The sequence below is a fragment of the Oncorhynchus masou genome, chromosome 8, assembly GCF_036934945.1.
Source record: "Oncorhynchus masou masou isolate Uvic2021 chromosome 8, UVic_Omas_1.1, whole genome shotgun sequence".
Lineage (NCBI taxonomy): Eukaryota > Metazoa > Chordata > Actinopteri > Salmoniformes > Salmonidae > Oncorhynchus > Oncorhynchus masou.
The window spans coordinates 3,945,461-3,959,391 of NC_088219.1; the positions used below are offsets into that span (position 1 = coordinate 3,945,461).

Here is a 13,931-nt window from a genome sequence, read left to right on the forward strand (position 1 = left end):
TCTATAGCTAGTGAAATAGTTAACCAAATAGCTCACCAAATAGCTCACCAAATAGCTCACCAAATAGCTCACCAAATAGCTCACCAAATAGCTCACCAAATAGCTCACCAAATAGCTATCCAAACTTTCTGCATTGAACCTTTTTGCACAAACTTGTTTTTGTACTCGTCATGTACGCTGCTGCGACTATTTATTGTTTATCCTGTTGCCTCGTCACTCATTGTGTTGTGTGACAAAACGGCACATTTTTAGAGTGGTCTTTTTTGTTGTTGTTGCCCAGCACAAGGTGCACCTGTGTAATGACCGTGCTTTTAAATCAGCTTCTTGATACGCCACATTTGTGTACAAAAGAGAGAAATAAGCATTTTGTGTGTAAGGAAAATGTCTGGGATCTTTAATTGAAGCTCATGAACACTTTATATGTTTATATTTTTGTAAAACAGATGTATCTGTTAACAGGGTTACTAAAACAGCTGTAATTTATTACATTTGTTTATTTAACCTATAACTAGGCAAGTCAGTTAAGAACAAAATTCTAATTTACAATGACGGCCTTTCGGGTTACAAGTCCAGCGCTCCACGAGGCTCCCTGCCGCCCCTCCACTCTAACCACTATTTACTGGTATCAGAATGTATTAACTCGCTTTGTTTGCTCTGACTCGGTACATTTATTAGCTCGCTAGCGATTAGCGTTAGCGGCTAACACGATTTAGCCACAACTTGCTAAGAAAAGACAAACTAGCTGCTTCCAGATGTAAGAAACACACAAACGAATTCTAGAACACTATTTATATTTAAGATGCAAAGTGGAAACAGCATCGTTGTCATCAACATTGTCTCATGTGCTGCATTGGCCACGCAGACTGGGCGCAAGTGTATTGTGATCGAGCAACAGCAAAGTTTACACTGTGTAGTGATGAGCATTCTTTTTGGTGAGCCGGTTGATTTAGTTCCATTCACGTAAAAGAGACAACTCATTTGAATCCCAAATGGCTCTTTGTAAAAAATAAAATTAAAAATCTTACGACAAAAAACGGGGTACTACGTCAGCCATTGCCAGAAGTTCTATGTACCCATGAGGGGGCTGGGCTTCATGCAGGCTGTACAGTCTCACGGACCAACCGTGAGAGAGAAGCATCCATACATGTATTCGGGTAAAATAATCTAGTTAGCTATATTTTCAGGTATGACACGTTTCTAATTCAGTCAGAAAGTTGTTAACTAACGCTCTGGATAACATGTAAAATGGTCAGAGTGAGCTGTTCTCTCATTTGTGTCTGGAAGAAGATAGCAAGCTAGCCAACGTTAGCCAGCTAGATTGGGTGCTTGACTGCTGTTGTTAGGTCAGAACGGTCGGATCAGCCCTACTCCTCAGCCAGAGCGTCCAGTGTGCGCGCTGAATGCACAGAGAGCGAAACACTCTGAATTCACAAACATACGATCTGACAACACTCTGAATTTACGAACTGACAAGCTGACAACGCTCTGAATTCACAAACATACGATCTGACAACGCTCTGAATTCACAAGCATACGATCTGACAACACTCTGAATTCACAAATGCCCATTGTAAATTTAATCTGGAGTGCCAGAGTGTACAAACACACATAGTATAAACCAGCCTTTAGTCTTGAAATCTTTGCTTGTTTAGTACACTACCGTACTCACTCTGTTTAGCACATGGCCTCACATGTGGATCCTTAAAGAGATGGGTGGGGCTAAAGGCGTAAGAGGGTGTGAACGATGCTGAATGGGTGGGGCTCAGGCTTAGGGGGTGTGAAAGATGCTGAATGGGTGGGGCTCAGGTTTAGGAGGGTGTGAACGATACTGAATGTGGTATACATTTACATTTAAGTCATTTAGCAGACGCTCTTATCCAGAGCGACTTACAAATTGGATAGACAAAGAAGAGCTCTCCAGTAGGTGGACTAAAACATTCAAGGGTCATTTTCTCAAGTGGGGTTACAATTTTATACTTTCCCAGTAACCTATATTGTTTTCTTGCTCTGTCTTTTATCCAATGTCAAAAAAACACAATTTCAAATGTTTCTACATAAGACCGAATCAAGCCAGTCGGTCACATATAGCAGTAAGAGAGGCAAGGGTTACCTAGCGGTGTAAACGCCCACTCAACCAGGGGTCTGGCAGCGTTTTGAGCTGTTTAAAGGGTTGAATATAGGAGACATGTGTGCTAAGGTGAGTTGAAATCACCACACTGTGTGAGTTTCTTAATCTCTTGTATGTCACTGCACCCAGTGTGCTTACAACGGGGACAGGGCAAATGTCACTAGACAGCACGTCGTGTACGCAATGCCACATCTGGCGTGGGTCTGGGGGGGGGGGGGGTCTGACAGGGGCCGTTTCATTTAGTATCCGTTGGGTGTCGGCTTAGGCCGTGATTGCATTTCCCCATAGTATGTTGTACCAAAGTTGACCGAATAAGAGGGAACGTAACGTCATGACTATAACTACTCTTCCTTGAAGGAGATGAAATGAGTTAGAGCGCCTGTTTAATGTCCCCCCGCTCCGCCCGTTCCTGGGCTTGGTGAAGAGCTGTTTTTTTAAATTGAAAGAATAAATCCAAACCTCAAACGTATCATCTGTGGAAAGCGGGGCTTCTAGGGAGCTGCGGATTTTCATTGGTTTTGTCAGGCGTGTATCCTTCAACTGAAGTCGCGAGAGTGTGACTCTCTCCATATTATGTTGGAGCTCGTTTCCCTCCTTCAGGGAACAGTAGTTACAGAGCCTTCAGATAGTATTCATACCCCTTGACTTATTCCACATTGTGTTGTGTTACAGCCATAATTATTTATTGAAAATTATATATAGAAAAGAAATCTAATTTACTTCAGTATTTCACACCTTTGGCGGCGTTTTACAGCTTTTGTTGTCATCGGTATGACAATCAGCGTTACACATCTGGATTCTTTCTCAAGCTCTGTTATGTTAGATGGGGAAAGGCGGTGAACAGCAATCTTCAAGTCTTTCCACAGATTTCCAATGGGCTTTTGGCTGGACCACTCCAAGGACTTTCAACATTCTTGCTCAGAAGCCATTCCAGCGTTGCTTTGGCAACGCTTGGGGTCATTGTCCTGTTGGAATGTGAATCTTCGCCCCGAGTCTAAGGTCGTTTGCATCAAGGATTTGCCTGTATTTGGCTCCATTCATTTCCCCCTCTATCCTTACCAGTCTCCCAAGTCCCTGCCGATGAAAAGCATCCCCACAGCATGATGCTGCCACCGCCATGCTTCACAGTAGGGATGGTGTTAGATGGGTGATGAGCTGTACCTGGTTTTCTCCAGACATGGCGCTTGCATGCATTCAGACCAAAGAGTTACATTTTTGTCTCCTCAGACCACAGAATCTTTTGCCTAATGATCGGTCTTTCATGTGCCTTTTTTTGTGAACTCCAGGAGTGCTGTCATGGGGCGGCAGGTAGCCTAGTGGTTAGAGTGTAGAGGAGGCAGGGTAGCCTAGTGGTTAGAGTGTAGAGGCGGCAGGGTAGCCTAGTGATTAGAGTGTAGAGGTGGCAGGGTAGCCTAGTGGTTAGAGTGTAGAGGCGGCAGGGTAGCCTAGTGATTAGAGTGTAGAGGTGGCAGGGTAGCCTAGTGGTTAGAGTGTAGAGGCGGCAGGGTAGCCTAGTGGTTAGAGTGTAGAGGGGGCAGGGTAGCCTAGTGGTTAGAGCGTTGGACTAGTAACCGGGAGGTTGCAAGTTCAAACCCCCGAGCTGACAAGGTACAAATCTGTCGTTCTGCCCCTGAACAGGCAGTTAACCCACTGTTCCCAGACCGTCATTGAAAGTAAGAATTTGTTCTTAACTGACTTGCCTAGTTAAATAAAGGTTAAAAAAAATAAAATTTAAATAAAAAATGTGCCTTTTTCCTCAGGAGTGGCCTCCGCCTCTCCCAGAAACTCCCAGATTGGTGAAGTACTCCGGACACCGTGGCATTTTGGCCGGTTCTCCCATAGAGTCCAGGCCACTCTCCCAGATTGGTGAAGTACTCCGGACACCGTGGCATTTTGGCCGGTTCTCCCATTTCAGCCAAGGAACTCTGCAGTTATGTCAGTGTGGTCATTGGGTTCCTCCACGATCCAAGACTTTCTTGCCCGGTTCTTCAGTTTGATCGGACGGCTGGCTAGTTTCCTATTTTTTTTTTTCAATTTCCCCAGTGATGGAGACGACCACTGTGCTCTTGGAAACTTTAAAAAAAAAAAAAAAATACTTAAAAAAAAAATGGTTGTATACCCCTTCCTCAGATATATGACTCATCACAGTTCTATGTCAGAGATCTACAGGCAGTTCCCTTGTGACTTCATGAGATGGTTTCTACTCTGATATGCACCAGGTGTTTCTATAGAAATCATGCTCAAACTATTTAAATTGGCCACAGGTGGAACTCCTATCAAAGGAAATTAGATGCACCTGGGTGTCCATTTGGAGTGTCATAGAAAAAAAAGGGGGTTTGAATACTTATGTAAATTGGATATCTGTATTTCATTTTCAATTATCAAACATTTCTCAAATCATGTTTTCACTTTGTTATTACGAGAAGAGAAAAAAAACTGTACATTTGATCCATTTTGAATTCAGGCAGTAAAAACAAAAGGGGGTATGAATACTTTCTGAAGGCCCCCTCTACCACACACTCACCCTCTCCCTCTCCCTCGTCCTCTCCCTCGTCCTCTCCCTCGTCCTCTCCCTCGTCCCCTCCTCGCCCCCTCCCCCTCCCTCCCTCCCTCCCTCCCTCCCCCCCCCTCCCTCCCCCCTCCCTCCCTCCCTATCCTTCTCCCTCCCTCCCTCCCCCCCCTCCCTCCCTCCCTCCCTCCCCTACTCACAGTCATGCTGTCGAAGGTCTGTGTGCTGGCGTGTACAGAGGAGATCTCCTGAGCAGAGAGGACAGGCGAGACGTATCGTCCTGTGAACTTATCCACCGTGTGGCTAACTCTCTTCTCCTGACTGGTCCACCACAACCTAACCATGGCAGGCAGGTCCTGTACCGCACTGTAGTACACACAACACGCCAGGTGGGAGAGCTCATATTGGATACCGGACGACTCTGTGGAGACAGACAGAGAATTAAAGACAGAGAAAGAGAGAGAAAGAGAGAGACAGAGAAAGAGAGACCAAGAAAGAGAGAGAGACAGAGACCGAGAGAGAAAGAGAGAGACAGAGAGACAGACAGAAAGACATAAAAACAGACAGACAGAGAGTGAGAGAGAGAGGAGAGAGAGAGAGAAACAGAGAGACAGACGTGTGTGTGTGAGTGTGTGTGTGTGTGTGTGCTACCCACTGTTGACGTCCAGAGAGAGGCTCTCTGTGAAGAATGTCTTGGTCTCCTTGGAGACAGGCTCCACCCCCTGGCCGATGTAGGCGGGGTTTTCAGGCATCAGTCTGAACAGGTGGAGGAGGAGCTTGTGGAGGGACTTCTTTAGATAGAGAGAGTACTGGACACGCAGCTGGAGAGAGAGAACACACAGGTCAGCTTCTTTAGATAGAGAGAGGACTGGACACGCAGCTGGAGAGAGAGAACACACAGCTCAGCTTCTTTAGATAGAGAGAGTACTGGACACGCAGCTGGAGAGAGAGAACACACAGGTCAGCTGCTTTAGATAGAGAGAGGACTGGACACACAGGTTAGCATAGAACACTTCTTCAGATAGAGACAGTAGACTGACACACTAATCCTTCCTTTGTCCTTGTTTCCTTGTTTCCTCCCTACTCAAAGCTCAACGGCGTTCAGAAAGAAGGGCCCGGGATCCTCTCCTGCAGTGAGCTTTGAGAGGGGAGGGGAGAAACGAGGAAAAAGACTACTGACAGGGAGTTTGAAGTTTTTCCGATTTTGAAGAGGACAAGATGGAACGATATGACACTCACACCAGGGTTACGGTAATAATATCTATATGTACACAACTGCCTCAATTACCCCTGCACATCGACTCACACCCTAAACTGTTTTAATGTACAATTTTCAAGTTTAAAAACATAGAGATGGCAGCCAAAGTCTGAATACAGTGAGGGTGAAAGACAGTAAACAAATAGACCTGTTGGGGAATACTTGGCGAGTTAGCTGGCTGGCTAGCTAGCCCCGCCGCTATAGACTTGGCTGGCTAGCTAGCCCCGCCGCTATAGACTTGGCTGGCTGGCTAGCCTCGCCGCTATAGACTTAGCTAGCCTCGCCGCTATAGACTTAGCTAGCCTCGCCGCTATAGACTAGGCTGGCTAGCTAGCCTCGCCGCTATAGACTTAATTGGCTAGCTAGCCTCGCCGCTATAGACTTAGCTGGCTAGCTAGCCTCGCCGCTATAGACTTAATTGGCTAGCTAGCCTCGCCGCTATAGACTTGGCTGGCTAGCTAGCCTCGCCGCTATAGACTTAGCTGGCTATACCCTGGTATTATGGAGACAGACCCCCAGATATACCCTGGTATTATGGAGACAGACCACCAGATATACCCTGGTATTATGTAGTTATGAGGGGACAGACCACCAGATATACCCTGGTATTATGTAGTCATTAGGAGCCAGAGCACCAGATATACCCTGGTATTATGTAGTCATGAGGAGACAGACCACCAGATATACCCTGGTATTATGGAGACAGACCACCAGATATACCCTGGTATTATGTAGTCATGAGGAGAGAGACCCCCAGATATACCCTGGTATTATGTAGTCATGTGGAGACAGACCACCAGATATACCCTGGTATTATGGAGACAGACCACCAGATATACCCTGGTAGTATGTAGTCATGAGGAGACAGACCACCAAATATACCCTGGTATTATGTAGTCAGGAGGAGACAGACCCCCAGATATACCCTGGTATTATGTAGTCATGAGGAGACAGACCACCAGATATACCCTGGTATTATAGAGAATTATGGAGAATTATGGATTTAGAGAATTATTATAGAGAATTATTATGGAGACAGACCACCAGATATACCCTGGTATTATGGAGACAGACCACCAGATATACCCTGGTATTATGGAGACAGACCACCAGATATACCCTGGTATTATGTAGTCATGAGGAGACAGACCACCAGATATACCCTGGTATTATGGAGACAGACCACCAGATATACCCTGGTATTATGGAGACAGACCACCAGACATACCCTGGTATTATGTAGTCATGAGGAGACAGACCACCAGATATACCCTGGTATTATGTAGTCATGAGGAGACAGACCACCAGATATACCCTGGTATTATGTAGTCATGAGGAGACAGACCACCAGATATACCCTGGTATTATGGAGACAGACCACCAGATATACCCTGGAATTACGTAGCCATGAGGAGACAGACCACCAGATATACCCTGGTATTATGGAGACAGACCACCAGATATACCCTGGTATTATGGAGACAGACCACCAGATACACCCTGGTATTATGTAGCTGAGGAGACAGACCACCAGATATACCCTGGTATTATGGAGTCATGAGGAGACAGAGACCACCAGATATACCCTGGTATTATGGAGACAGACCCCCAGATATACCCTGGTATTATGGAGACAGACCACCAGATATACCCTGGTATTATGGAGACAGACCACCAGATATACCCTGGTATTATGGAGACAGACCACCAGATATACCCTGGTATTATGTAGTCATGAGGAGACAGACCACCAGATATACCCTGGTATTATGGAGACAGACCACCAGATATACCCTGGTATTATGGAGACAGACCACCAGACATACCCTGGTATTATGTAGTCATGAGGAGACAGACCACCAGATATACCCTGGTATTATGGAGACAGACCACCAGATATACCCTGGTATTATGGAGACAGACCACCAGATATACCCTGGTATTATGTAGTCATGAGGAGACAGACCACCAGATATACCCTGGAATTACGTAGCCATGAGGAGACAGACCACCAGATATACCCTGGTATTATGGAGACAGACCACCAGATATACCCTGGTATTATGGAGACAGACCACCAGATACACCCTGGTATTATGTAGCTGAGGAGACAGACCACCAGATATACCCTGGTATTATGGAGTCATGAGGAGACAGAGACCACCAGATATACCCTGGTATTATGGAGACAGACCCCCAGATATACCCTGGTATTATGGAGACAGACCACCAGATATACCCTGGTATTATGGAGACAGACCACCAGATATACCCTGGTATTATGGAGACAGACCACCAGATATACCCTGGTATTATGGAGACAGACCACCAGATACACCCTGGTATTATGTAGTCATGAGGAGACAGACCACCAGATATACCCTGGTATTATGTAGTCATGAGGAGACAGACCACCAGATATACCCTGGTATTATGGAGACAGACCACCAGATATACCCTGGAATTATGTAGCCATGAGGAGACAGACCACCAGATATACCCTGGTATTATGGAGACAGACCACCAGATATACCCTGGTATTATGGAGACAGACCACCAGATATACCCTGGTATTATGTAGTCATGAGGAGACAGACCACCAGATATACCCTGGTATTATGGAGACAGACCACCAGATATACCCTGGTATTATGGAGACAGACCACCAGACATACCCTGGTATTATGTAGTCATGAGGAGACAGACCACCAGATATACCCTGGTATTATGGAGACAGACCACCAGATATACCCTGGTATTATGGAGACAGACCACCAGATATACCCTGGTATTATGGAGACAGACCACCAGATATACCCTGGTATTATGTAGTCATGAGGAGACAGACCACCAGATATACCCTGGTATTATGTAGTCATGAGGAGACAGACCACCAGATATACCCTGGTATTATGGAGACAGACCACCAGATATACCCTGGAATTACGTAGCCATGAGGAGACAGACCACCAGATATACCCTGGTATTATGGAGACAGACCACCAGATATACCCTGGTATTATGGAGACAGACCACCAGATACACCCTGGTATTATGTAGCTGAGGAGACAGACCACCAGATATACACTGGTATTATGGAGTCATGAGGAGACAGAGACCACCAGATATACCCTGGTATTATGGAGACAGACCCCCAGATATACCCTGGTATTATGGAGACAGACCACCAGATATACCCTGGTATTATGGAGACAGACCACCAGATATACCCTGGTATTATGGAGACAGACCACCAGATATACCCTGGTATTATGTAGTCATGAGGAGACAGACCACCAGATATACCCTGGTATTATGTAGTCATGAGGAGACAGACCACCAGATATACCCTGGTATTATGGAGACAGACCACCAGATATACCCTGGAATTATGTAGCCATGAGGAGACAGACCACCAGATATACCCTGGTATTATGGAGACAGACCACCAGATATACCCTGGTATTATGGAGACAGACCACCAGATACACCCTGGTATTATGTAGCTGAGGAGACAGACCACCAGATATACCCTGGTATTATGGAGTCATGAGGAGACAGAGACCACCAATTATACCCTGGTATTATGGAGACAGACCCCCAGATATACCCTGGTATTATGGAGACAGACCACCAGATATACCCTGGTATTATGGAGACAGACCACCAGATATAACCTGGTATTATGTAGTCATGAGGAGACAGACCACCAGATATACCCTGGTATTATGGAGCTGAGGAGACAGACCACCAGATGTACCCTGGTATTATGGAGACAGACCACCAGATATACCCTGGTATTATGTAGTCATGAGGAGACAGACCACCAGATATACCCTGGTATTATGGAGACAGACCCCCAGATATACCCTGGTATTATGGAGACAGACCACCAGATATACCCTGGTAATTAATATGGAGACAGACCACCAGATATACCCTGGTATTATGTAGCCATGAGGAGACAGACCACCAGATGTACCCTGGTATTATGGAGACAGACCCCCAGATATACCCTGGTATTATGTAGCCATGAGGAGACAGACCACCAGATGTACCCTGGTATTATGGAGACAGACCCCCAGATATACCCTGGTATTATGGAGACAGACCACCAGATATACCCTGGTATTATGTAGTCATGAGGAGACAGACCACCAGATGTACCCTGGTATTATGGAGACAGACCCCCAGATATACCCTGGTATTATGTAGCCATGAGGAGACAGACCACCAGATATACCCTGGTATTATGGAGACAGACCCCCAGATATACCCTGGTATTATGTAGCCATGAGGAGACAGACCCCCAGATATACCCTGGTATTATGGAGACAGACCCCCAGATATACCCTGGTATTATGTAGCCATGAGGAGACAGACCACCAGATGTACCCTGGTATTATGGAGACAGACCCCCAGATATACCCTGGTATTATGGAGACAGACCCCCAGATATACCCTGGTATTATGTAGCCATGAGGAGACAGACCACCAGATATACCCTGGTATTATGGAGCCATGAGGAGACAGACCACCAGATATACCCTGGTATTATGTAGCCATGAGGAGACAGACCACCAGATATACCCTGGTATTATGGAGACGGACCACCAGATATACCCTGGTATTATGTAGTCATGAGGAGACAGACCACCAGATATAACCTGGTATTATGTAGTCATGAGGAAACAGACCACCAGATATACCCTGGTATTATGGAGACAGACCACCAGATGTACCCTGGTATTATGTAGCCATGAGGAGACAGACCACCAGATATACCCTGGTATTATGGAGACAGACCACCAGATATACCCTGGTATTATGTAGTCATGAGGAGACAGACCACCAGATATACCCTGGTATTATGGAGACAGACCACCAGATATACCCTGGTATTATGGAGCTGAGGAGACAGACCACCAGATGTACCCTGGTATTATGGAGACAGACCACCAGATATACCCTGGTATTATGTAGTCATGAGGAGACAGACCACCAGATATACCCTGGTATTATGGAGACAGACCCCCAGATAAACCCTGGTATTATGGAGACAGACCACCAGATATACCCTGGTAATTAATATGGAGACAGACCACCAGATATACCCTGGTATTATGTAGCCATGAGGAGACAGACCACCAGATGTACCCTGGTATTATGGAGACAGACCCCCAGATATACCCTGGTATTATGTAGCCATGAGGAGACAGACCACCAGATGTACCCTGGTATTATGGAGACAGACCCCAGATATACCCTGGTATTATGGAGACAGACCACCAGATATACCCTGGTATTATGTAGTCATGAGGAGACAGACCACCAGATGTACCCTGGTATTATGGAGACAGACCCCCAGATATACCCTGGTATTATGTAGCCATGAGGAGACAGACCACCAGATATACCCTGGTATTATGGAGACAGACCCCAGATATACCCTGGTATTATGTAGCCATGAGGAGACAGACCCCCAGATATACCCTGGTATTATGGAGACAGACCCCCAGATATACCCTGGTATTATGTAGCCATGAGGAGACAGACCACCAGATGTACCCTGGTATTATGGAGACAGACCCCCAGATATACCCTGGTATTATGGAGACAGACCCCCAGATATACCCTGGTATTATGTAGCCATGAGGAGACAGACCACCAGATATACCCTGGTATTATGGAGCCATGAGGAGACAGACCACCAGATATACCCTGGTATTATGTAGCCATGAGGAGACAGACCACCAGATATACCCTGGTATTATGGAGAAGGACCACCAGATATACCCTGGTATTATGTAGTCATGAGGAGACAGACCACCAGATATAACCTGGTATTATGTAGTCATGAGGAAACAGACCACCAGATATACCCTGGTATTATGGAGACAGACCACCAGATGTACCCTGGTATTATGTAGCCATGAGGAGACAGACCACCAGATATACCCTGGTATTATGGAGACAGACCACCAGATATACCCTGGTATTATGTAGTCATGAGGAGACAGACCACCAGATATACCCTGGTATTATGGAGACAGACCACCAGATATACCCTGGTATTATGGAGCTGAGGAGACAGACCACCAGATGTACCCTGGTATTATGGAGACAGACCACCAGATATACCCTGGTATTATGTAGTCATGAGGAGACAGACCACCAGATATACCCTGGTATTATGGAGACAGACCCCCAGATAAACCCTGGTATTATGGAGACAGACCACCAGATATACCCTGGTAATTAATATGGAGACAGACCACCAGATATACCCTGGTATTATGTAGCCATGAGGAGACAGACCACCAGATGTACCCTGGTATTATGGAGACAGACCCCCAGATATACCCTGGTATTATGTAGCCATGAGGAGACAGACCACCAGATGTACCCTGGTATTATGGAGACAGACCCCCAGATATACCCTGGTATTATGGAGACAGACCACCAGATATACCCTGGTATTATGTAGTCATGAGGAGACAGACCACCAGATGTACCCTGGTATTATGGAGACAGACCCCCAGATATACCCTGGTATTATGTAGCCATGAGGAGACAGACCACCAGATATACCCTGGTATTATGGAGACAGACCCCCAGATATACCCTGGTATTATGTAGCCATGAGGAGACAGACCCCCAGATATACCCTGGTATTATGGAGACAGACCCCCAGATATACCCTGGTATTATGTAGCCATGAGGAGACAGACCACCAGATGTACCCTGGTATTATGGAGACAGACCCCCAGATATACCCTGGTATTATGGAGACAGACCCCCAGATATACCCTGGTATTATGTAGCCATGAGGAGACAGACCACCAGATATACCCTGGTATTATGGAGCCATGAGGAGACAGACCACCAGATATACCCTGGTATTATGTAGCCATGAGGAGACAGACCACCAGATATACCCTGGTATTATGGAGAAGGACCACCAGATATACCCTGGTATTATGTAGTCATGAGGAGACAGACCACCAGATATAACCTGGTATTATGTAGTCATGAGGAAACAGACCACCAGATATACCCTGGTATTATGGAGACAGACCACCAGATGTACCCTGGTATTATGTAGCCATGAGGAGACAGACCACCAGATATACCCTGGTATTATGGAGACAGACCACCAGATATACCCTGGTATTATGTAGTCATGAGGAGACAGACCACCAGATATACCCTGGTATTATGGAGACAGACCACCAGATATACCCTGGTATTATGGAGACAGACCCCCAGTCATGAGGAGAAACTTAAAATGTCTGTTGTGTATTTCCATCTGTGGAATGTTTAGATAAAGCCTAGAATAAAAGAAAAGGGGGGACCTATAATTAAATTGTAAAAGAACGACCTCCTACACAGCAAATGGTACGTGTGTGTTGATTTATTTATCCCTATTTATGCACTGCACAGAACACCAGAATAATTATTACGTTTGTTTACATGTCAATTAATCGCTAAGGGATGGGTTACTCACTCACTCACTCACTCACTCACTCACTCACTCACCCCAGCTGTAGACTTACGTGGGAGGGAGAAGCCTTGAAGAAGGACAGCAGTAGTTTCCAGGCCAGCAGGTAGGCCAGGATACAGGAGTATTCCACAGAGAGAGGTTGAACCACTGCAAACTCCCCGACACACACTCCAACCATGATGCTCTCACACAACTCCTCACACGTAGACAGGAGGGTCATCAGAGCTGCCGGGGGAGACCTACACACACACACAGAAAGCACAGAGTTAAATATACACACACAAACACACATCGTTAGAAAACACAGACACAAAGATATTTTAGCAAATAACTCCAACTAAGGTCTGTTCTTCGGGCAGAGGCAAAGCCAAGGGAAACAGCCCTTACGAGTTAACACACGATAATTCCTGGGTTTAAGCCTAGCATTTAGTAATACCAGTACCAAACTAAATGTTTATATTAACCCCCACTGTACCAAACTAAATGCTTATATTAACCCCGCTGTACCAAACTAAATGCTGGGTTTATATTA

The 13,931-nt window shown here is 45.8% G+C and overlaps 1 protein-coding gene across 1 annotated transcript in view; it reads right to left on the reverse strand.

Moving 5' to 3' along the window:
• ltn1 (listerin E3 ubiquitin protein ligase 1) overlaps positions 1 to 13,931 on the reverse strand; it is a 92,523-nt gene that overhangs the window by 10,519 nt on the left and 68,073 nt on the right. Inside the window, exons 29-31 of the mRNA XM_064971319.1 lie at positions 13,452 to 13,638; positions 5,293 to 5,458; positions 4,838 to 5,058 (exon numbers count right to left, since the gene is read on the reverse strand). Of these exons, the coding sequence (XP_064827391.1) occupies positions 4,838 to 5,058; positions 5,293 to 5,458; positions 13,452 to 13,638 (574 nt within the window). The remainder of the gene's footprint in view (positions 1 to 4,837; positions 5,059 to 5,292; positions 5,459 to 13,451; positions 13,639 to 13,931) is intronic.